Source organism: Vombatus ursinus, unplaced genomic scaffold (genome assembly GCF_900497805.2).
Source record: "Vombatus ursinus unplaced genomic scaffold, bare-nosed wombat genome assembly UNPS02014802.1, whole genome shotgun sequence".
Classification (NCBI taxonomy): domain Eukaryota; kingdom Metazoa; phylum Chordata; class Mammalia; order Diprotodontia; family Vombatidae; genus Vombatus; species Vombatus ursinus.
Genome location: NW_020954580.1, coordinates 19527185 through 19552933, shown reverse-complemented (window position 1 = coordinate 19552933; position 25749 = coordinate 19527185). Strand labels below are relative to the sequence as shown.

At 37.9% G+C, this 25749-nt stretch overlaps 1 protein-coding gene across 5 annotated transcripts in view; it reads right to left on the bottom strand.

The window, feature by feature from the left end:
- Positions 1-25497, bottom strand: part of INO80D (INO80 complex subunit D) — a 70599-nt gene extending 45102 nt beyond the window's left edge. For 3 of the 5 annotated variants that reach the window (XM_027873844.1, XM_027873846.1, XM_027873842.1), the window contains exons 1-5: positions 25412-25497; positions 22548-22623; positions 11184-11279; positions 10832-11078; positions 5118-5863 (exon numbers count right to left, since the gene is read on the bottom strand). In XM_027873844.1, the coding sequence (XP_027729645.1) occupies positions 5118-5863; positions 10832-11049 (964 nt within the window). In that variant the 5' untranslated portion in view covers positions 11050-11078; positions 11184-11279; positions 22548-22623; positions 25412-25497. Of the gene's footprint in view, positions 1-5117; positions 5864-10831; positions 11079-11183; positions 11280-22547; positions 22624-25261; positions 25290-25411 lie in introns of those variants that run through there. The other 2 variants (XM_027873843.1, XM_027873845.1) reach the window with 2 other exon arrangements.
- Positions 25498-25749: the final 252 nt, after the last annotated feature.

Below are 25749 nucleotides of genomic sequence, written 5' to 3'. Positions count from 1 at the left end.
CAAGGAGTCACAGGATGTATTCTAAGATTTAAGGAGATTTACAGTAAGAATATACTTCTAAGCATTTGTAGTTCACTGGTGTGGATACTTCCTCTACCAATGCAGATCACAACCCCTCTATGACTTGGCAGACAGTCTGAAAGAGTTGCTGTAGTTGAAACAGCCACCACTGTTTGGCCAAGCTGGTAAAGAGCCTGTCAGAACTTAGCTAGGCTAGGCTAGTCTTTGGAGAACAAAATACATAACACATCAACATGTAGTACGAAAATATAATTAAATGCTAACTAATATGAAATGTGCCACAAAACAGAAACACAAATCGGGGTCTCAGGGAGAAGACCCAAGGGTTGAGAGAAAAGATAGACAGGTATAACCTGTGCTTAGAAAAAGCAAAGAAGAGAGAGGTCTGCTAGGCTCCAAGTGCTCATGAAGCTTATAATAAATACACACTTCTCTTTTCTCAGCACTCAGAAAAATGGGCGAGAGGACTGGAGTACCCTGAATGCTTGAAGTGAAGGACAGTTACCACTGATAGGGATGCAAAGGTCAAAAACAAATTTTGCCAATTTCTTGATTTGTTTAGAATCAAGCCAGTTTATCTCCAACTGTTGGAATACAGACAAAAGCTACTCATGGAGTTATTTTTGTAATGCACAACTATTTAAGAATAATCCTGCTTCAACTGATTTATGAAAATTATATTAATTATTTTTACATGGCCTACTTTGTTATAAAGGAGCTTCAATCCAAGAGCACTTACTAATCAAGCTAAGTCTTTCTTAAATTCTGAGTCTTTTAAGTTTAATGAGCCTTTACTTATGCTCCAAGATAAAAAGAACTACCCTATCAATGAAAGTTAAATTATCTTTTTAAAAACTGAAAATATAGCACACCTCCAACCTCCACACAATAAGACTAAATTATAAATTTGAATACAACTAGTTTAAGAAGGGTAAAGGAAACAAGGTAAAAACCAGCAATGGTTAAAAATTTGGCCATCTGTTCACCTAACTCATAATAACATACCTATTTTTAAATGGTTTCAAAAAGAGTTCCAAAAAATTAAAAACGAAAACAAACACAAACAAAAAGATTTCAAAAGATTTTACTGAAGATGATGGATACAGATTTGGTTTTTGGACTTTATTCAATTCCTTTAGTTAAGAATTGCAAATTTTCACCCCTCAATTTTCTAGGATCCAAATTTAGAGAGGAGGAATAGTGGAGAAAAATACATGACATCTAATGTTACTTTAAGGAAATCTTAATTATTCTGACTTAATATAATTACTAAATTTGCTACACACTAATTTCATTATGAACACCATAAACTTATATTATTTCAGTCCAAATAAATTTTTTTATATTTTAAAAACTGGGTTTTGCATAGCCACTTTTTCTCTTTTAAAAAACATCTTAATTTCTAAAATCATTTTTATTTTTTGAGAGAAGGGAATAAGCATTTAAATAGCTAAGTGACAGGCACTATGTGCTAAGCACTTTACAATTATTTCATTGTAAATATCTCACAACAACCCTCAGAGGTAGGTGCTGTTATTATTCCCATGTTATAGTTGAGGAAACTGAGGCAAACAGAGATTAAGTAACTTTGTCCACGGTCACATAGCTATTAAGTATCTGAGGCTGAATTTAAACTCAAGGCTTCCTGAGTCTAGGCCTAGCACTCTATCCACTGAATCAGCTAGCCAGTGACACCAAGTCAGTCACAATCTTAACAACATGGAAATAATATTATTCAATCTTTCACGTAGATATGAAACTTTTTGACCTTGGCAATTAGTATTACATTTGTATGCTTATTTTTGAAGGTGTTTACTTTAGCCAAAGGACTATCATCCAATTTAATTAAACAAGTATTTATTAAGCATGTACTATGTGTCAGGGATTGCGTTGGCACTAGGCATACAAGGACAAAACCAGCCCCCAACAACAACTGGGAGGTCAGGGTGTGGAAGAAGAACAGGAAAACCTCTTTTAAGAGATGGCCCTTAAATTAAATCTTGAAGAGTTAGGGATTCCAAAAGAATGAGATTAGGAGGAAGAACATTCAAGGCCTAGAAGGCAGTCCCTTCAAAGGCAAGGAAATAGAAGACAGAATATTATGTATATCGTGTCAGAATATTTTGCTATCAGCATAGCAAACAGGCCAGTTTGACTGGAATATAGAGTGTATGAGCAGGAATAATAAGAAATAGGCTTAGAAAGATAGACTGCAGTCACATCTGAAGGATCAAAACAGGAGTTTGTGTTTGATTCTAGAAGTGGTAAGGAACCACTGCGACAGTGTCAGACAGAACGGTATTTTAAGAATGTCAACATGGCAACCATATGGGGGATGGATTTTAAAAAGGGAAGAAAACAGAGGCTCCCACAATAATCTTGTCAAGATGTGAAGACCTGAAGTACCAAGGGAGTGGAGGGACACAAGAAATATTGTGGAGGTATCAAACTACAGAACTGGAAGATGGCGGTGCTCTTGGCAAAACGGGGAAGTTATCCTTAAATTGGGTTCGTCATTCTCTCAAAGATTATTTTAATTGAGTTGACACGTGCCAAGAGCAATTAAGAAAAAGTTAACTGAAAAATTTATTGAGATTTAAGATTAAATAATACCTTGCCACCAACATAAAGAAATGTTTAAACCTACACTTGAAATTACTGGCAAATGTAAGGTCACCTTAAAAGGCACATTACTTTCCTCTACCTAACAGAAAATTCTAATTTACCAAAAAAGATGCAGGGTTGATAATGAAGTGATCACAACAGCAGCAATTTCATTCTACATAGCCTAAGCATAACATGCTGTCCTTCCTACACAAACGTGATGTCTCAGATCTACCATCAGCAGCAAAATTTTAACAGGTTTATACCAAGCCATCCAGACCCACTCACCTGGTTACTCTGTAATCAATGCCACATACCTATAAAACGCCTAGGATGAGGAATGCTGTCTGTGATCGCAGGAACGTCTGTCCTAGCATGAAACTACCTGAGCCTTAAGATCAAAAATTTTCTTGACCTTGACCTCATTTACACTGGCTCTAATGTAACCAACTAAGCTAACCAGTAACAGATTATGGGTGGGCAAAGTCCTCTAATTTGGTCTTCCAGCTCCTACAACTTTTCTTTTTGCTCTTGGCAAAACAAATATGATTTAGATGATTATATTTGATAATGGGATTATTACTACTACTTTTCCCCAAAATAAACCTTTCTTTTAAAAATTTGAGCCCCAAACATATAGATTTCAGTTAAAAAAGACAAAATAAATTTTTCCTGTTTCCTTTATGTGTGTAACACCAAAGATTAACTCAGAGGTGCTATATTCTCATATTCTCATATGTTCTCTCAAAAATTATTTTTAATAGGCTTAAATTTTAAGATTAAATTTTCCAAGGCCCTATGACACTTAAATAACTTTTTCCTTAGATTTTTAGTTCATATACACTAGCTGAATTTCTATTTCTATTTATGAAACTACAAATACATTTCCCATTTTAACAACAGCCTTGATACACTAGCACATTGTTGGTAGAGATGTGATTTGGTTTAGCCATTCTGAAAAGCAATTTAGAACTATGCCTCCAAAATTACTAAATTGCAAATACTCTTAGAGTCAACTATACCATCACTGATCCTACATCCCAAAGAGATCAAAGAAAAAGGAAAAGGATCTACACATTCAAAAATACTCATACCAGCTTTTCATACTAGCCAAAATTTGGAGAATATAAAGAGTATGTATTGGGGAATGGACGAACAAATTATGACATATGGATGGAATGGGAAATTCTTGTGACATAAAAAATGATAAAATGGACAGTTTCAAAGAGAATTAAGAAGACCACTATAGACTGATGTAGAAGGAAGTAAGCAAAACTAGAAAAAAACAATTTATACAAAGAAAAAAACAACTTTGAAGGACTTTAGAACTCTGGTCAATGCAATAATAAACCACAAATCAGAAGACTAATGATAAAACACAATGCCTTGTTTGCATACAGTTATTTTTGTATGTTGTCTGTCCCATTAGATTGTGAGTTTGTTGAGAGCCCTGGTTTTGGAGTCAGGAAGATCTGAGTTCATATCCAGCCTCTGACACTTACTTGCTATGTGACCCTGGACAAGTCACTTAAAGTGTGTCAGTGTCTTCATCTGTAAAATGGGGATAATATGGGCAGCTAGGTGGCACAGTGAATAGAGCTCTGGCCTTGGAGTCAGAAGGACCTTAGACACTTAACACTTACTAGCTGTGTGACCTTGGTCAAGTCACTTAACCACGATCGTCTCACCAAAAAGCCAAAAAAAAAAAAATGGGGATAATAATAGCACCCTCCAGGGTAATAGTGAGGATAGAATGAGGTAATATTTGTAAAATGCTTGAAAACTATAAAGCACTACATAAATATTAGTTCAGGAGTGGGGAACCTGTGGCCTTCCCCAGCCCTGTACTAGTTATTATGAGGCAGCTAGGTGGTACAGTGGATACAGCACTAAATCTAGCTCTGTGACCCAGGGCAAATCATTTAACCTCTATTTTCCTGAGTTTCCTCATTTGTAAAATGAAGATGATAATAAATATAAATGCTAGATACTGTTATTTTTTGGCCTTTTCTTGTAGCCCAACACTTAGTACATAATAGGAGCTTAATAAATGTTGAACTGATTTTTCATTTTGTTGTTGTTATTATCCAAATGGGGAAAGGGTTGGAATGGGAGGAAGAGATTATAAATGAATGTAAAAATACATTTTTAAAAATTTAGCTCTCACATAATACTTTACAATCAGCCAATTTACACAACATTCTAACGAATAATTTGCCTTATAAAGAAATGTATACACAAAGATAACACAACTTCAAAACTCAAAAGCAATGATGAGACATATAGGTTCCCAATTCTTGGATATGTCCCTAGATCACTAGGCCATATCACTGACTCAAACACTTAATACAAAAGGGCTTTAAATGGAGACGTGAGATATACCACTCTGTCAAGACATTTTACCTCCATTCTGTACATGCGGGCAAAAGAAATAAAGGCCTCACACAACAGTGCACGCTTTGTTTCTGTCATCCCTAGTGTTGTCAGCTTACCTAAATGGGGAAACAGATCTGTGTCCAGCTGCTGTCTTCGAGTGCACAGTTTCACCAGTCTCTGCAGCCGACTCATGCAAGCTGAGTGTGGAGAGAAGGCTGTGGCTTTCATGAGGACCCGGTCAGTGCTGGGCGGGTCCCCAGCAGGAGCCCTACCGGATGGCAGGAGAGGCAGAGGTCTCTTGTGGGACATCTGCCTTGCTTGTGCTATAGTGTGTGTGGTGGGCGCCACTCCCTGCATTGGTAGGCTGGTGTTCTGAGGTGGAGGGGACTTGCAGACTAAACCCTGCGGCAGCCCTGGAGGCTTTAAAGAAGTGGATAAAGGTGGCAGATGGGAGTGCTGCTGCAGAGGCTGCTGCTGCAAAGGTGCAGGAGGGGGGCTAAAGTGCTCTTGGCGGACTTTTAAAATCTCTGTCTCTCTCTGGCGTTGCCGATTCTGGGCCAACTTACTCTGCAACTTCTTCCTCACAGTTGCCCCTTTCTTTAGGTCATCATCTTCCTCATTGAAAGCAAATGGATCTTCCAACTCTGTCTCCAGGTAGTGGAGAGGGACCCTTGCCCCTGGTGGTGACAGGGACATTCCATCAAGTCCATTGGGCATCTTCAAGGCCAGTGTGGGCACCGTTAGGCTGAAGGCCATGGTATCCATTTGGTGCCTGGCCTTCACCTCCTCTATTGGATCATTCTTTTTCTTCCTCTCTTTTTTCGGTATAAAGCCAAGTACCTGCAAGTGGCTATTGCAGTACCTTTTAAAAAAAAAAAAAGATAGATACATACACAATAAGTTCTGGCTTACTTTTGCCTTAATGGGAAAACTATACAGAGTAAATATAAGCTAAATTAAAGCCCCCAAATCCATTTGGCTACTTTAACAATGGTTGTTACTAGTTAAAATCCACATTCACTAAATAATCAGGATCCTTACACTTATAAGCTTATAATTTAATGACAATTAACAGGCCTAGGCTTAAATGGTCTTTTAAAAAAGACCCAAACAACAAAAATAGATGTTCTTTTCATTTTATTCATTGATCTGAGGCATTTCAAGATGACAGCTACACCTGGGGGCCTGAAAGAGAACAGAAGGAAGTAGTGTCTTCAGTTTAGAAGGGTTTCAGTCCTGCATTGCTATGAGCCCCATGCTTCTTGTAGCAGTCTCCAGCTAAAGAGCCCAACAAAGCATGGTTAGCTAAGCCAAGAGCCTCCTGTTTATTTTACTTCACTAGCAGAAAAATAGTTGGGTAGAGCAGGTAAGACTTTCATTCTACATAAATGATCATACTTATCAACAATGTTTTACAAAGTTCTCTTTAAAGACAGGGATAACAGTAACACAAGTATTCCACAAACATTTTAATGGAATTTATAGGGGCCATAACTGCCATGTCTGATTGGTCTGTATATAGATACATGGAAGCAAAATAATCTATTTAGGGATGTTTGCAGTTTGGCATGCTTACATTACAGAGAAGGGTGCGTACATATATCATCTTTACTTGTACTTCTATTGTCAATTATAAACCTATCTGTTTCAATTAATGTCTCTTTAGTCTGTTACTGACATTAGTGACATAAAGTAAGAGATAATGAATTTGGGCAGATGTGATTATATAAGTAAATCCCAGCAGGGACCAGTCTCTCACTTTTTACAGAATGATTTCTAGCAAAGATAGGAAAAAATAGAGAAGTCTTACACTAATTAATAGTTGTCTTTCAAAGCAGAACCACAAACAAGAATCTAATTTGAAAGTGCTTAGACTTAAGAACCACTGGCCTACAGCACACCTGACAAGGACCAACTAAAGAAACAAGTGCAAGGGGATGAATACTGCCTATATGCACATATAACTTTGATTTCGTAAACTGAAAATTTTAATCTCACTGATTTTAAAAATAAATTTAAAATAATTTCATTGCTTTTATTTAGGTTTCAAATCAATCTTCTCTCTTCACTTGAACAGGTCTCTTTTGCCAATCTGCAAGCGGATTGTCACAACTACAAATGACCCTACATTTTGTTTTGTATGAATATAACAGAGTCCATGTATAGACACATCCCCATCCTTATCATAATTAATTCTTAAAAAAGAATACTACTAACGATTCTGCTAATCTATCATATAATTTTCCTATATAGTGTAACTCTCTAGTGAGTCTCTCAAACAGGGATTTTTAGTCTTTTTTGTGTCACAGATCCCTTTTGGCAGTCTGGTGAAACTATGGACCCCTTTTCAGAATATTATTTTTAAATTCATATAAGATGTAGGATTGCAACAGAAACAATTATACTGAAATACAGTCACCAAAATATTTTTTTAAAAAGTTCATGAATGGGCAAGTCACTTAACCCCGACTGCCTCATCAAAAAAAAAAAAAAAAAAAAAAGTTCATGAATGAATCCCAGGTAAAGACCTCCTGTTTTAAAATTATTTACAAAAATACTAATTTCCAGTCTACGTGTACAAAGCATGACAATGGATATAGGCTGTCATGGAAATGGGAAAACCTGGGTTCAAGTTCCCCTTCTGACACAATGACTGTTACCCTAGGCAAGTCATTTAATTTTTCAGTGCCTCACCTAATTGTCTAAATTGTTACAGACCTGCATTGGTGGGGCTTTCCTCATCCAAAATTCAGTATACTTTTGAAATAAAAGTAGAGACCCCTCCCCTCCAAATGTATAAATATACACAAGTTCTGTGGCCATGTTAATAGGAAAATTATCAATTAAAATGTAGTTTACATGTGTTGCTAATTATTTATCATTTTTGGTAATCTATGCCAATAAATGTCCATACTGCTTTGAATATTCAAAAACGAACTTTGTTACATCATTGAAAATTTAATACAAAATTAAAACAAGTTTAAAAAAGAATGTTAACATAATTATTAAAAATAAAAATCTTTGGCAAAAACCTCAGCTTATTGAATGACAAATTGTTTGTATACTGTCTCTCCCCCTTCCTCCCCTACACTAGACTACAATTTCCTTGAAAGCAGTTTGTTTTTTGCTTTTCTTTGTGTCCTCAGTGTTTAGAGGCACAGTGCCTAGAGTACCATAGCAAGTACTTAATAAATGTCGTTGACTTGATAATTCAAAGTAAGAAAAAAACCCAAGAAAAAATAAAATTTACTCTCTAACCACCCTGGTCCTCCCATTGAGTATAATACAATGTAATTCAATCTATTTCAGCAAGGTAGAAAAGCCTTTTAGGGCAGAACCTGTAATATGTTTGACCAAATTGTAAGCCAAATATTAAGATGTTTACTAAACATTCCACTCACCAAAATGACACTGTAAATTACTGTCCTTAGTAGTCTGATTTAAAAAAAAAAACTATAAAAACAATCTTAAAATATTTATCCTAATTATCCAAGGAGAACTTTATCATAAATACTAATAAATCTTTTTTTTTAAGTTACCTATAGAATAGGCAAACAAGTATAGTCTTGTAACCAAGCATAACAGTTGTAAATGGGTTCAGGCATGATACTAAATATTAGGGTCTAGACTTCTTCAAGTTATTTTAAAACATTAACCCTCTCCCAAGTTCTGGTCTCACAAATTAGAAGTAACTGATTTATATTTTTTTATGATTTGAAAAACAACAGACTCTAATGACATATCAGTCAATACAGAAAAAGGAGATATGAATATCGGGTTATGGGTCCTATCCTATAAAGACATCTAAATTACTATTTAATCACAGCACCTCCTAACAGATTTATAAGTCTATCCCTAGTCTACCTTTAGAGTCTATCCCTAGTCTACCTTTGCCTTGAAAAAAAATCTTAAGTCTACTTCAGAACTAAAAAGTGAAGGAAAAGTCTGTTTAGGATGCTTGTAACAGGGTGGGGAAGGTCTGATTACCCTCTCATTTTAATTTGTGCTCTTAACCCTGGTAATAATACTAAGTCTTTAGTATTGGCCCTTGGGAAAACATCCAAGATTGGCAAATGCGTCAATGTTGAACTAAATTTAAAGGCAAAATTATATAGATATTAAAAAATGCTACTTAAGGCAATGAATTAATTTATGTTCATCCATCATCCTCAAATAAAGATTAATGAGAAATTGTAATTTTTGAGCTACTTATTAATCTATAAAATCAAATTCTGACATGCACATTAGCTACCAAGTATGTGTCTTTTTTTCACCCAAGATTAAACTTTTATTTCTTCCCTCACTAAGCAGCCGTCTGTAACTTTCAGGTATTGTAATTTAAAGCCTGAAGTGCTGATTAGTAATTCTAAGGGAGTACTCCCAAATCACTAGATTATACCACACTCATTTTGGTATGATCTCATTTTATACAAATTATTTATTTCACACATTAAGTGTAAATTACAAGTCTGGTTGCTCACCAGAACAACTTTTATACTCCATTCAAACAGATATTTACTTGAACACAGAGAAGTTGAAGGTTGAGTGTCAGTTATTTCCCCCCAATGGAAATATAATACATGAGAAAAATGCAAAGCTAAAATTGTGATTTTAAGTTATCTATATAAAAACAGTATAACCAGTTTTTTAAGGGATAGCTAGAACTGTTAGAAAAATATGCAGCATTTGCTCTACTGTATAATTCTCTACATGAGTGAATAAAGTAGTCAATGGCATGGACATTGCTCTTTGGAGATGAGAGGAAACTATGAAGGGAAAAGTAGCCTGTAAAAAAAGAGTATGCATTCTCTTAAAAATATACAAGATGTGTGGTGACCAGCAGCAGATCATCTCTTTCAATGCATATGCACATTTTATTTTAAAATATATTTCCATGACAATGTTTTCTTAGAAAGAATTTGCTTGAGCACCATTTTTCAGTTTTTATCTTAGATCCACCTTAGCTGTAAAAGCATAGTTTTCTGTTCTATGAGTACACTATACATTGTACTCTTTAATAATAAACTTAATGTTACAAAAAGACTTTTAAAAAGGCAGCTAGATGGCGTAGTGGATAGAGCACCCACTCTGGAGTCAGGAGGACCTAAGTTCAAATACGGCCTCAGACACATGATACTCACTAACTGTGTGACCCTGGGCAAGTCACTTAACCTCAATTGCCTCACCAAAAAAAAAAAAAGCTTTAAAAATCATTTGAAAGAACACAAAACCTGCGTAATATCTTTAATGGGACAGATTAAGGCATAATTCAATGACATTTCTGGTCTTTCCTTTTTTAAAGAAATGTATGCCTATAACTCTACCATCTTTTAGCCAAGAATGTCAAAATTCTTGAAAAATATTTGATTTATTAAGAATATTTCCTGCACCCAAATGTTTTCTATCATTTTCATTTAAATAACTAATAAAGAAGTCAGAGCCTATTTTGCAAGGCCTTAATAAGCTGTATAAATAATAGCATAGACTTCTAAGTAGCAAACTTTGTGGAAAAAAAAGTTTAATAGTAATTCTGGAAATGAAGGGAAATTAAGGGGAAAAAACAACTTGAACATACTTTATTGGAATGCTCCTTTGAAAAATAATTTCCCTCTCCCTGCAACTCTTGTCATTCACATATTTAAATGGGTGGAAGGGGCGGTGGGGATGATAATATTCCCAATTCTTATACAGAAGTTCTTTTGTATGTCCCTAATCCCCAAAGGAATAAAAATGCAACCTAAGCAAAAAATAATAATAATAATAATAACAAAAACAAAAAATCCAAATCACAGTCCATCCTCATTACATTTATGCCCTCACTAACTCTTACCTGCGATCCTCAGATTTGGGGATGGGATTGGTGCAGCGTTGGCTGTTATACTTGGCCACATATTCACATTGCTTGAAGGGGGCAGTCTTGTCCTCCAGAACGTGTCTGATACAGAAAGCGTAGCCGTTGAGCCGCCGCTGCTTGCACAGTTTAGGGCTATATGAGCACAAGGGCTTATTGTCAACCTCAGAGAAGTGTATGTGTTTCCCTTCATACATCACGTGACTCTATTCCTTGTGAACATCAGCTAAAAGATGGCCAAAAAAAGAATCAATATATAATAAAAATGTGTCCAAATGTGTAAAGTTTAAATTTTACATTTCATTGAAGGGTTCTGGCCATAAAGTCATACCTGATTTTAAATCTTCTGTACCATATCAATGTTAAGAAAGCGCCCCAAGGACACCACTATCCTGGAATGCTGCAGAATCAAGATGTAGCAGATTGTCTATGAAAATGCAAAAAGACCTAGTTGATAACTTCAAATAAACAAAACATCATTTAATTAAAAATGTGATTTCTTCAATGTAATCCAACATATTAACCAAGAGAGCTTAATTCCCACTAAGAAACCAAAAGGCATGCTACAAAACTTAGAAATTATTCCAAAATTCCAAATTTAATCATTTGAATTCAAGTTAAACTTTGCAAATACCAGAAAACAGAAGAACTTTTCCATAAATTAGGGATGTTATCACTGGTTACCAGTATCACATCTTGTACCCTGTTGAGATCCTAAACTCCCTTTATATGCAAAAGGAATTAGCCCCAACACTAGAAGTATTCATCAGAAATTTACTGTTCGGTCATTTTGTAAAACCAATGGCAGACTGGTTAAACTGTTAAAAAAAATTTCTATGGAATGTCCAAGTAGCTAATTCACTACAATAATAAAATATAATGCTTTGTGATTTACAAAGCACTTTCCTCATAATAGTCCTGTGAGGCAGGCAGATGAAATGGTGCTTTATACACATTATCTCATTTGATCCTTACAGCAGACAAAGGTAGGCAGTTACATGTTACCATTCCCATTCTGCAGGTGGAAAATTAAGGTACAAAGTGATTAAGTGATTTGCTCAAAGTAACACCTCTCATAAATGGCAGCATCAGGTCATCTGCCTCCAGATAAAGGGCTCTTTCCCCTACACCACAATGTTTCTCAATAGCAAAAGCTCCTTTCTTCATTAAATATCCCACTCTTCTTAGGTAATTTTGCATTTGTTTTATATTCCCATTGAAACTGTGGATTCTTAGAGGACAAAACCCAGGTCCCACTCCTTAGGTAACACCATATTACTTAACACAGTGGGTCCTTTATAAATGTTACTACTAATAATAGTGTTATATGAGTACTTAAGTAATTTTTTCCTCCCTTCTTTAACAGAGAAATTTCCAATAGCTACCTCTACATATACTACGTCCATAGGTATTAGTGACATTTTATAGTGCTGGGCTACAGTATCTATAATGAACCAATCATGGACTGTTAGAGCTAAAATATATTAAAGATCATCTAGTAAACATTCATTTTACAGCTGAAGATACTGAAGCTGGAGAAGTGACTTGCTCACAGACACTAGGTCAGCCAACAGTATCACTTAATTTCAAGGAATGAAATACTCCCTCTTATGAAACTGGATAGGAAAAGCTTAGAACCACTGAATGATAGTACAAGGATAAACACAGGTTTTCCTTCATACTGCCAGCTAGCTTTGAGTGAAGAGATAAGGGCAATGTAGGAAGGAGAAGATTTAAAGAAATATTTCTTGAATCAACCAGGTTCCCAGTGAAGTCCGAGGTTCCCTGGGGATCCCCTAGACTCTTTTCGGGAGGTTGTTGTTGTTGAGTCATTTTTCAGTCATGTCCTACTCCTCATGACCTCATTTGGGGTTTTCTTGGCAAAAATACTGAAGTAGTTTGCTATTTCCATCTCCAGTTCATTTTACAGATGAGGAACTAAGACAAACAGCGTTAAATGACTTGCCCAGGGTCACAAAACTATTAAGTGTCTGAGGCCATATTTGAATTCAAGAAAATGAGTCTTCTTGACTCTAGGCTTGGCACTCTATTCACTGCACCACCGAGCAGCCCTTTGAAGGGGTACATGAGATCAAAACTATTTTCTTTTTTTCTTTTTTTTTTCTTTAAATTTTTAGGCAACTGGGGTTAAGTGACTTGCCCAGGGTCACACAGCTAGTAAGTGTCAAGTGTTTGGTCTGAGGCTGGATTTGAACTCAGGTCCTCCTGACTTCAGGGCCACTGCGTCACCTAGATGCCCCAAAACTATTTTCATACTAATAAAGCATCTTAACTTCTAAGACAGTAAATGTTAATAGATATAATCCACACAGACAAAAGCACCTTGAAGTTCTCAATCATTTTTAAGAGTGTATAGGAATCCTAAAACCAAAAAGTTTGAGAACTACTGAACTAGGGAACATCCAAAGGTTCTTTTCAGTAGATTTCTCAAGTAAATCTTAAGTGAAGAGGAAGATAAAAGTTTCATTTTTTTCTAAGTAGATTTTTCCTTCCTAAACAATCATGATAGTTGACTAAGACTAAGATTCTTTGCTTCTTCCAAAAAGGCATCCAGAAAACTTCAAATTGTATCCTTAAAAAGTGGCTAATTATGGGGGCAGCTAGGTGGCGCAGTGGATAGAGCACAGGCCCTGAAGTCAGGAGGACCTGAGTTCAAATGTGACCTCAGACCAAACACTTGACACTTACTAGCTATGTGACCCTGGGCAAGTCACTTAACCCCAACTGCCTTTAAAAAAAAAAAAAAGAATGTAAACTCTTTGAGGGCAAGGGATTATCTTTGGGGCAGCTAGGTGGCACAGTGGATAGAGCACTGGCCCTGGATTCAGGAGGACCTGAGTTCAAATCCGACCTCAGACACATAACACTTACTAGCTGTGTGACCCTGGGCAAGTTGCTTAACCCCACTGCCTAGCCAAAAAAAAAAAAAAGTGGCTAGTTACCTAATTAGTTATTTCCTACTGAAAATACCTGTGCATTGCAAAAGAAAAAAAAATTAACCAGAAGAATCGGATTTACATCTCCACAGCCTAGCTGTTATTCCTTAGCAGATTCAGGACTTAACTGTATTTGGAAATTTAATTTTACATAAGAGATCTTTTCTACTTGGTACAGATTGGGGAAAGACCTGAAGTGTAATCACAATTCACAAACTATCCACTGAAAACATGTCTTGTAACATATATAAAAAACAGATTTTTTTCCACCATTACCACTCAGGTATAACCAGAAAGCACATGTACTGGGTCCATTTAATTCAGCAAGCACTTATGAAGTGCTTATATATGGATACAAATACAGATAAAGATAAAGATGCATTTCCTGGCCTCAAATTTACAGCCTCGTGGGATATATTACATATACACAAGAAATCCAGTAAGAAACTACAATAACTCCTTCCATTCCTGAATCATACAAAAATCCAGCCAGTGTCCTTCCAGCAAAGCCAGTGTTCATTCAGCTAACCTCTAAGCAAGCCCAGAAACAATAGAGTTTGTATAGCCTGTAAAGCTCCACATCTGGAGGCAGCAAAAGCTGAGGGCTCCACTAAGTGAGCCCCAGTATGATTAAAAAAAAAAAAAACTCAGGCATAGGGACTCTGAGGTACCTAACATTCTATCCTGGGATTCCAGAGGGGGACCAGAAAATTATTTGAACCCTCAAATAATACAGAAAGGCAAATCCTGAAAGGTAGAAGTCAGTCCAGAGATTCAGGTGACTCAGGACATGCAGAAAAAAGCAGTTCAATTACCACACAATTATAGTTAGGTTCATAAAAGACCTGGCAACTTCTACTACAAACCAGAGATCATAGAATACAATATTTTGAGAGGTAAAAGATAAAGGTATACAGCCAAGATATACAACCATTTACTTTGCAAAAACTTAGTATATAATGGGGGGCAAGAAATGATCCTTTAGTGGAATAGACCACTTTCAAGCATTCCTGACGAAAATACCAGAGCTAAGTAGGAACTCTGAAATACAAAAACACGAGTCTAGAAAAATCTAGAAAGGTAAATTTATTTGAAAAATGGAAAGAGTTATATGATGATGTTGTACCAACAATCTAATCAGGAGAGGGGAAGATAGAAAGAAGTGTTACCCTCCTCCTGACAGAGAGGTGATGGACACAAGATATACATTTTTGGATATGGCCACTGCATGGATTTATTTTGCTTAACTAAGCTCACCATTACAAGGGGTCTTTTCCCTGTTTCTTTAGGTTAATTGGGGTAAAGGATTGAAATGAAGCAGGAATGCCAAAAAAAGAGGAACATAACATTTTTTTTTAAATGCACAGAAGAAAACAGAAGGAATTTCAGAAGGAAACAGACAGGCAGGCAGTTTTGAAAGTAAGAGTAGAATTTATGATATACTTTTTTTTATTTTTTTTTTTGCTTTTTTCGTGAGGCAATTGGGGTTAAGTAACTTGCCCAGGGTCACACAGCTAGTGTCACCACCTAGCTGCCCCATTATGATACACTTTAAAAAAAAAGTGTGAAATGGAAATCCAGTTTTATATAGAATCTTTCTGTTTTCTTCTTTGTATATGGAAATGCTCTTTTGGGGAATGTTTTAAGTTCAAAATTTAAAAAAAAAATAGATCAATTGATTCTATAACTTCTTACCAAAAAAAAAAGGGGGGGAGGGGGAATCTATCAGGTGTCTAGCACTTTGCTAGAGACTAGGAAGCATAAGAAAAGAAGTGAATTTCATAATCACTGCCCTCAACAGTTTGCAATCTAGTGAGAGACAAGACTTAGAAAAATGAAAGGGAAAAAGGAAAATGGGGGTGGCACAACTCATGGAAGGGAGTAGAACATAGCTATTAGCAACAGTTTGCCAATATCTTCCTACCAAAATATGTTCACCAGAAGAGAAAGTCATTAAAATATTACTGATTGTTGTTTGTGGTGTGCTTTGTGAGTACAGATTAATAAAATAATTTCTCATGCACAAAAATTATGAGTCTGAAGCTTAAGAAATTCTGAAGATTGCAAAAAACTTGGAAAATTCTTGTATAACTGTAGAATATTTGAAATGTTTCAATAATTCACCATACCTCCACATGTGGTACCCTTATAATTTGTATTTAGCACTTAGCATCAAGGAATCAGAATTTTACATAAATTCTTAGTTCTAACAACATCCTTACAATGTTTACTACTTATGTTTTCAATTTTCTCCCCACTTTCCCAGCATAGAAATCAATTCAGCTCTCAGGATTTCTCCATATGCTACTATGAAGAAGTCAAAAGCTGACATAAGTCATCTCTTATCTTTCATAATCACATAAATAGTCCAGCATATAATTTCTGTTCTTATTATTCCTTAAAACAACAACTCTTCATCTTTAGTATCTTTTAGTAAACATCTTTTCTTCACCTTTAAGATTTTAGACAGATACCTTTGGTTAGGTCTTTTTTGCTGTGTCGTCTGAATTTTTGGTGCTCTTCTGTACTAGAAAAAATGTTTCACATGGTGTATTCTCATGTGCTACCTTAAGATCACCTAACTGTTCTTACGATTGCTACCTTTTGATTCTTCGGATCTTTTTTTAGCAATGTCATTTCTCTAGAAAAGAATTAGAATCTTTACATTTATGACTTCAGGTCCCTGCTATAGTCAGTCTTACCCCATGCACTATTAGAAAAAAGAATGGTAAGAAATAAAGGCCCTTAATTTAACTACCTTCTAAATGCATGTTTTTAAAATATCCAAATTATCTCATCTCTAAAGCTAGAAACAAATAGCAATCATGTCTTTGAGAGTTTATATAGTATCAGTATTCAACTTGTTTTTTTAAATTATGGAAAAGGAAATGGGAGGAAGGGGTCCAAGACAAAAGCAGAGCTAGGAAAACAATCCTAAATCATTTGCCCCGATATAACCATTTATCAAGATCTGATGTCCCAGAATCCCCCCAAAATATTTCATATAGGAGTCCTAGCATCTCCAGCCTTTACTATGTGTCATAAAGAGAGGAGAAATGAATACGTACTACAAAAAAGAAGTCTGTGAAATCTAGTCAGGTGCTTTAAAGATTCTACCATATAGAAATTATATTTAAATTTCCCAATGTTGCTTCAAAATAAAAGTCACTTCTATCCTATGAAGAAAAATGGCTATAACTAAATTCTAGTTATTAACATATGCTGCTATAGATTAAAATGTGAAATACTAGGGGTGAGGGACCTCTATCTTTAGCTACGACATAGAGTCAACTGAATCATTCCTGCTTACAGAATCTAGATTGGTTTATGTTCCTTAAAAAAGAGGAAAATAGGTGATTAAACTCAGGTACTTTAGCACAAGTAAACCATTATTAATAAAGCTAAAAACAACTATTATTAAGAAAAGATAATATGCAAGCAGATCTTTTCAAAATAAAATAATACTTTCAACATCTGTAGGTGCATTAGACATTGGAACTGTAATGTAATGATATAAGAAATGCTTTATGGCAAATATAAATGAGTTTAAAAGACCTTGAAACTAGGTATTACATTTTCTGAACAGAAAACAATTCACTTCCATAGCTGTGTTTTTAGTGAAAGCTACAGTGGAATAAGACATCATCAGGGGAACAGAAGTGAGAAGAGGGGAGATGAGCTTTTAACAAAAGCTGTCTGACAGCACTTTTAGGCTTCCAAAAGCAAGCATAAAACAATTTGACAAAAATATGGAGATTATACTCTTTGGGACTACCAATGTGTCACCTCAATATGGAATCACTGATATGTCATTTCTGTTCTTTTGACTCTCACGTTTCAGAAGTATGGTCGTTTCACTACCACAGCATTTTTCTTTTCCATTTGTAATTTTATATCCTACCACCTTTTAAAATTTGAGAGCAACTATATGTATGACACCTTTCCTAAAATGGATATGAATCCAAGTTCTCACAATGACAGAATAACAACAACAATAATAGTATATATATATATATATATATAGCATGATGTTCCAGGTACAGTGCTAAGCATTTTACAATTATTATCTCATTTGTTCCCTACAACAATTCTGGAAAGCAGGTACTGTTATATCCCCATTTTACAGTTGAGGAAACTGAGGCAAAAAGAGGTTAAGTGACTTGCCCAGAGTTACCCAGCTAGTAAGTGTCTAAGGTAAAATTTGAACTCAAGTCTTCCTGAAGCCAGGTCCAATGCTCTGTACACTATGGCACCACCTAGATGCCTCACATGCAAGTGAAAAGAATCCTATTGAAGGAATAACTAAAGTCAACATCACATTAGCTAACATGATTTTTTTTAAGGTATTAAAAATGTTTGTTCCTTTTTCATGTCATTTTAGTCTTTAAATAAATCAGGATATTAACAAATATAATGTTAACCAGCATTTTTAAAATAATTAACTTTTAATAGCTAACAGCAAATAGATGAATCTGAAACTGGGAAACCTACCTGGCTTACAACAGAACTCATTCATTTGTTCTGTATTAACTTGTGAAATAAGGTCTAAATTCTCTCTTCTAAAGGCTATCAACCTAGTATGATTCAGACAGCAGAAAAGATCTATTGTGTGGAGCAGGGGAGGAAGAGAGTCTTATACATATTGCCCCAAATCATGAGCAATATTTAGCATGCGCTTAAATATTATTCAGATTATTCAAACTGGGATAAAAGAATTCAAGAAGCAATAATGCTTAAACACCTTAAAATAAAACAAAAATATATATTAAATCATTCAAATGGCCTCTTATACCAGTTGTCTCTTATGTGTCATATTGTCTTAATTCTAATTTCTATAAGCCTAAAGAGTAGTTTGCAAGTAAGTGGTGTTCTGGATGGGTCAGGACAGTATAGTTCCTTACTGCTACTAGCCATATATTCTCTCCATATTTATGCCTACCTCCTTTAACACTAATTCCCAGTTTGTGGTTCCATTCAGAAAGAGTTATTCAGGACTTTGTGATTATCAACCTAGAAAATCCATTAGGAAGAACTACCTTCTCTTCAAAGCCCCTGACACACAGGTTAAATTATATTACAACAAATATAACAAAGTGTTCTGTGTTATAATGTTATTTATGTGAACTATGCTTGCAGATAATCAATAATAAGAACAATATTTTGATGATCTGTTAATAACAAATTCTCTACAATGAATAACTCTGTATAACAAATAGTATCTCAGTTCCTTATCAAGGTTAACTCCCTCTCTCCTATAAAAGTATCTATGTTAGAAAAGAGAAGGCAAGAATTAGGTTATAGTAGAGCTCTTTAAAGCTCTTTTGTCCTGCTAATGGGCTAAAGGCCCATTTCCCACATCTCAGCCATCATTGTCCACCTAAATCTCCAAACCATCAATCATAATAAAAACATACTAAAAAAAATATTCCTGGAGCTTTAAGGAAGAAGGGACTGAATAAAAATATAAACACAAAATGTCCCTCTTTGCCCATCTGCGCCCAGCACACTCTATTCACTACATGGAGGTTGGGCATCTGTTTCCTCTCCAGATTTTAAAAATCTCAAATATTATATTCATTTAAAAATTTTACTGCAATAAAAATATTTAGATTGTTCATGGAATTTGTTACAACAGAATTTTATCGAGGATCATAAATTTTTAAAGCTGGAAGGGACCTCTGATACTATCTGGTCCAACCTCCCTCACATTAGAGATAGGAAAACTGAGGCCAAGAGAAAGAAAACTGAGGCCAAGAGATAGGAAAACTGAGGCCCCTACTCCACACAACAGATCTTTTCTGCTGTCTGCATCATACTAAGTAGATAACCTTTAGAACAGAGAATTTAGACTTTATTTCACAAATGAAGTTTCTTGTTCCAAGGTCACATAGTAAGTTAACAGAGCAACTCTTTCCAGTCTACCAACTGCCTCTTTAGCTGCTTTGATACAGGCTCCTTTGCTGCCTATAAATAACATTGAGTTGATTCATGAAGACCCAATTCCCCTAGTCCAATTATTTCATTCTAACAATGAAGAACCCAACGGTCAGGGAAGTTAAAGAGTTTTGTCAAAAGTTATGAAGCTAGAAGCAGCTAGGTGGTGCAGTGGATTGAGCACCGGCCCCGGAGTCAAGAGGACCTGAGTTCAAATCCGTCCTCAGACACATAACACTTACTAGCTGTGTGACTCTAGGCAAGTCACTTAACCCCAACTGCCTCACCAAAAAAAAAAAAAAGTTATGAAGCTAGTCAGTAGCAGAACTGAAGGGCTATAAGTCTCATCAACCTTCTTTAACTATGACACTGTCTTTCCTGTACTTAAGAAGTTCAATATTATCTAAAGATTCAAATTATCAAATTTTCTAAAGAAAACATTCAAAATATAAATCCTAAATAGTAATTCATAACTTTGGGGATAAAATCTCTATATCTGTCATCTCTCTGCAGATGACTCACAGGTACATATCCAGCCCCAATCCCTTCCCTGGGCTCCTACATCACCAGTTACCTATTAGACATGGCAAATTGGATGTCCCAGAGACATCTCAGATTCACTGTGTTCACAAACCGTTTGCTCCCAATCCCTGCCCTCTTCCAAATTTTCCTATCTCTGCCCAAGGCACTGCCATCCCCCCCGCCTCTCAAGTTCATAACCTCTGAATCATTGTCCCTTCTCACCATCTCTCCCCTCACACATCCAATCAGTCCCCAAACCTTGCCATTTCTCCCTTTACAAAATCTTTCATATCCAACCCTTTCTCTTCACTCCCAAAACTATCATCCCCTTAGTTCAGGCCCACATCTCTCTAATTCGCCCAACTCAGCACTGCAACAGCCTTCTACTTGTTCTCCCCATCTCAAGGCTCTTCCTAGTCTAGCCCATCCTCCACTCTTCTGACAAATTTTCCTTAAGAGCAAATCTGACTTTGTGACTCTCCAACTTGACAAACTCCAGTGGCTCCATTACCTCAAGGATCAAATATAAACTCTGTTTAGCTTGCAAAGCCCTAGATAAGTCGGCCTCAGCCTATCTTTTCAGCCTTACTGGATATTACTACTCCTTCCACACCAAGTCCAACCAAACTGGACCCTCTTTGTTCCTCATATGCAATACTTCATTTCCTGTCTGTATGCCTTCATGTCCCATATGCCTGGAATGAACTACCTCCTTACTTTTCCCTCCTAATGTTCAGAATGCCTTTCTTCCCTTAAGACAGAGCTCAAACATAGTCTTCTGTATGAAGGCCTTCCCAAGCCTGCCCAAATTGTTCCTGCCCTACCCTGCATTTGACTACTTCGTATTTATTTACTTTATATTTAGGCTGTATATACATTGATGTATGTCTACTTGTCTCTCCCATTAGATTATAGTTCTTTCCAGTAGGGATTGTTTTATTCATTTTACTTGTATATCCAGTGCCTAGAAAAGTGTCTGTCACATAATATTAATAAATACTTGTTGGTTAACTGAATGCTACAGCCAGAATCTGTAGCATCTGGTTTAGCTGTGCAACCAGAAGCAAGTCACTGAACTCCTCAGATTCTGAGTTTCCTCATCTGCAAAATGAGAATAATAATACTGAGGTACCTCCCTCAAAGAATTGTTGTGAGGCTCAAATGACTATATATATAATGTCTTTTGCAAACTTTTAAGTGATATATATGTCAGTTATCATAACAAAGGATAAAAATTTGAAAAGAAGACTGTCTCAGCTAAAACCCCCCAAAAATGCTTTTACTTATTGGTATGGAATTCAAAATTTTAAACTCCATCTTACAAAAAAAAAGTTACATATATATATGAGAAAAGGAAAATACAAGAATTTTCAGTAATTGTCCTAGTCTTTAAATGGCATAAAAGTTTGATTATTTAAAGCTTTTATAATGGAACAAAACATTCTATTCTTAAGAATTGAACCAGATGATCTCTAATCTTCTAGCTCTGACAAACTATGATATCCTGTGACCTACTTATTAAATTAAAATACCAATAGTGAAAAAGAATATAACTTTACTAATCTAAAGTCAATCCAATACTTATTCCTCCTGTGAGTCTTGTGCTTTCACTAGTTTCAAGTACAAGTTACTTTCTCTTTTAAGTGAAACCTACCATTTCTCTTGGAAGAAAAGATACTCATCATGAACAAATTAGATGAATTGGGCTAGAATTGAAAAAAGGGGAAAAAAGGGAATACAATGTTTGTGTACACCTATATACACACTTTAAAATACTTGTAACATTCTCAAAAGCAATGTGAAATCCCATACATCTGTTGTTGTTCAGTCACGTCTGATTCTTCATGACCCCATTTGAGGTTTTCATGTCAAAGATACTAGAGTGATTTGCCATCTCCTTCTCCAGTTCATTTTATAGATGAGGAAACTGAGGCAAACAGGGTGAAATGGCTTGCACAGTGTTACACAGCTAGTGTCTAAGGTCACATTTGAACTCAGGTCTTCCTGATTCCCAGCTCAGTTCTCTATCCAGTGCTGCCCCATGCCACCTACTTGCGCATACATCTATAAATCAATTAATAAGAAAGGAAAGCAGATGCTTTTAAAACTATCAAATTTAAAAAAAAAACTAACCTCTCCATTAGTTAACTAAAATAAAACTCTGCTTTTTTCTTTTTGGAATGACACCAAATAATTTTAGCATCTACAATTCTGAAGCCATGAATTTGGAGGCTGCAAGGGATATGACCCAAATCAAAATGTAAATAAACTACTTTTGGTACCTGTTTAACTCCTTTTAGAGGCTGAATGGTAGTGGGAAAGCACTGGACCTGGAGTCAGGAGAACCTGAGTTCGAATCTGTGGAAAACAGATCATAAGTTTAGAGTTGGATGGGACTTGAAAGGGATCAGAGATTTAGAGCAAAATTGAAGCTAAAAAAAAAATTAACCTTAGACATAATCTAGTTCAATTACTTTTTTTTTTACATATAAGCAAACTGAGGTCAAGAGTTTTTAAGCAATTTGCCCAATCCCACACTAACAGAAAGAGCTACAAAATCTAATTCATACCCAAGTCCTCCAACTCCACAACCAATTTTTTTTTAATTACACCACATTACTTTCTTGGCTTTTAACACAGTCTGACCAAGTTTGCATCAGTTTTCTTATCTGCAAAATCTGAATATCTTATGTAAGATAATGTGTATAAAGCACTTTGCAAAACTTAAAATGCTGTCAGTTATTTTTATTTCACCAGCAAAATTGGAATTGCTGAATGACACCGACCTTTTTGTACTCTTAACTCACAAGATACTGTTACAGTTTAGTATACAAAAAAAACCCTCAAGTCTATTTAAAGAAGTTAAATAGGTGTCAGATGCATTTGCTATTGTAATTTGTATCAAGTCCAAGCAATCTTTGCATTCAAGATCTTCGGGACTATGCTTAAAAAAAAAAAGGCTTGGTGTCACTCAGATTGTTATTTTACCTTTGTTTTGTTTTTAAGAAAGAATGAAATACTTAATAAAAGTCACCTAAAGGGTCTCACTTAGAAGTTGGACATAAGTAAGCAATGTCAGGGGAGGGAGGGGGGAATCACAGTGTTTTCAAGTGTCAGATTTTCACTACTTAATAGTATTCTGGAGGTCGAATTGTCAGGAAGTGAAATTACTCTGCCAGCAAAATCCCAGCACGAAGCATTGGTACAGGACAGGAGGAGGGTATGTGGAGACATACTGCCCTAAATTTACAAAAATAGCAACAAGACCAAATTAGGGGTGTGTGGGGGGCAACGCTGGAGAAGGAACTTGGCAAAATCATAAACACTTTAACACTATGTAACAAAATCAAAGTTAACTGTAGCTCCAGGAAAGCACACCCTGAAAAGTAGGAAACCTGGGTTTCAAATTAAAACAATGTATTTGTCTTCTATATAGCTCTTTCAAGGATCACAGACCTCAAATACAGCTAAAAAAAAAAATCATAGAAACATGTCTTATGAAAAAGTAAGCAAGATCACATTCATCAAAGATCCTTTAGGTTCCCTTCTTCTGACCCTACTACAGGCACAAGAAATTTCCTTAAAATTTTCATTTTCCTATTCTGATGCCATGGCTAAGAATATTACATAAACCCAAATGACGATCTATTAAGGTAAATTTTCACATATGGAAAGAACTTTAATTCATGAGTTGCTATACCTATGTATCAATCAAGAAGCATTTTTAAGTGTATTCAGTGTACCTTTCTCCTCTTCCTCCTCCTCGTCCCACCCTCAGCTACTTCTAACCCTTCACAGTGTCTCAGAACAAGGCATCTCCTTAACTTGTACCAGACACGGACTAAATAGTAACGAGAACTCCTGGATATGGGGGCTGGATCCAGAAATCCCTGCCCACTATCAGTGACAATCTCCTCACTGCTCCCTAATCACATCCCTAAGCCCAAGAACTACCCAGACCGGTGCGATGCCTTCCCCTCAATACCACTACCCCCCAAGAAATCACAAGGGCTTGGCATAGGGGGATTTCAGTGTGAAAGGAGCCAAGCCAACTCCCAGGTTGAGGGGGGGGTCCTGGGTCCTCTCCCTTCCCGCCGCCCCCCCCACACCCCAAAGCAAGCCCACAGTGGTTGAACGGCAAACTTTTCCCTAAGGAAGGAGGAGGTTCGCCCCCTGGGAGTTGGGGGGAGGGGGTTCTGTGGGGGAAGTGGGGGGGAAGGCTGGGTCGGGGTCCTGGTCTGGGAAGGGCTCTCCGGGGAGCGGGGTGGGGCAAGGCTGGGGTGGGGGACGCCGGGGAGGGATTACCCTTAGAAGCCCGGAGCCGGCAAAGAGTTTCTAAAAACCCCACCCCGCGCGCTCCCCACCCGTATCCCAGCCGGAGATGGGGGGCTCGGGCGCAAATTCCGGGGTCCCCCCGCGGGGAGACCAGCCGCTCAGCGCGGGCCTGAAAGGAAACTTTCGGGGCCGCGGCTGCACCTGCCTCCCCACGCCCGCCCCACCCACCCACCCACCCACGGCGGCCACCCCAGGTCACGGCTCCGAGCTGGAGGGGGCGATGATGGCGGGGGGCTGAGGATGAGCCGCTCGCCCCCCACTTCTGCTCCTGCCAGGCCCAGCCGCCCCACGGGGGCCGCTCCCGGGCCGGAGCGTGGGGTCTGGCCCTGGGCCGGAGCTCCCCGGTGCCAGCCCTAGGCCAGGATGTGCCTGCTCCCCTTGCTGTGTGTGTGGGGGGGGGGTAACTTGGAGGCTCAACGGGGGATCCCGGGGCGCCAAGGGGCCCGCGGTCACGGGGGTCCCGCCGGCCTGAGGCCTAAGCGGCGCCTCCCCCTCCCCTCCCCCACGCACTTTCACCCCCCCCACTCCCAAGGCCCGGCTCCCCAGCCCCGCAGCCCTCGCTCCCCTCCCGCGGCGGAGGCCCGTGTGTAGTGAGCGGGGGTCCCGAGACCCCCGCCCCCAGCCCCTGCGCGGCCGCCGCCCCAGCCCCCGGCCCCCTTACCCCGGCATTCCCAGCCCCGGGCCTGTGGCGGCCCGGCGCCTCCCCGGCCTCACGTGAGCACGTCCGGCGCCCGCCCTACCTCCGCGGCCCGGCCCGGCGCCCTACGGGAGCCCGGGGATGGGGGCCGGGCCTGGGGCCGCCTCCGCTTACCTTGGAGCTGCTTTTTTTCCCCTCCTCTTCCCCCCTTTCCCCTCGGCTGGGGCTGACAGACGAGAGGCGCGGAGAGAGGCGCTGGCCGAGGGCGAGGAGCCGCCGCCGCCGCCGCCGCCGCCGCTCCCCCCCGGGCTCCCCGAGAGCCTCTCCCGCTCAGGCCGGGGCGCCGAGCATCATCTTTTTATTGGGGAAACTCCAGAGCGCTCCCGGGGTCGGTGATTATTGAGGGGAAATCCCTGAATCTAGGCTCCAGCCAAGAAGGCAGGGCTGCTGGGGCTGCACCACAAGAGGAGCCAGCAGCCTCCTACAGCACCACTACCGGCACTGAGAGGACA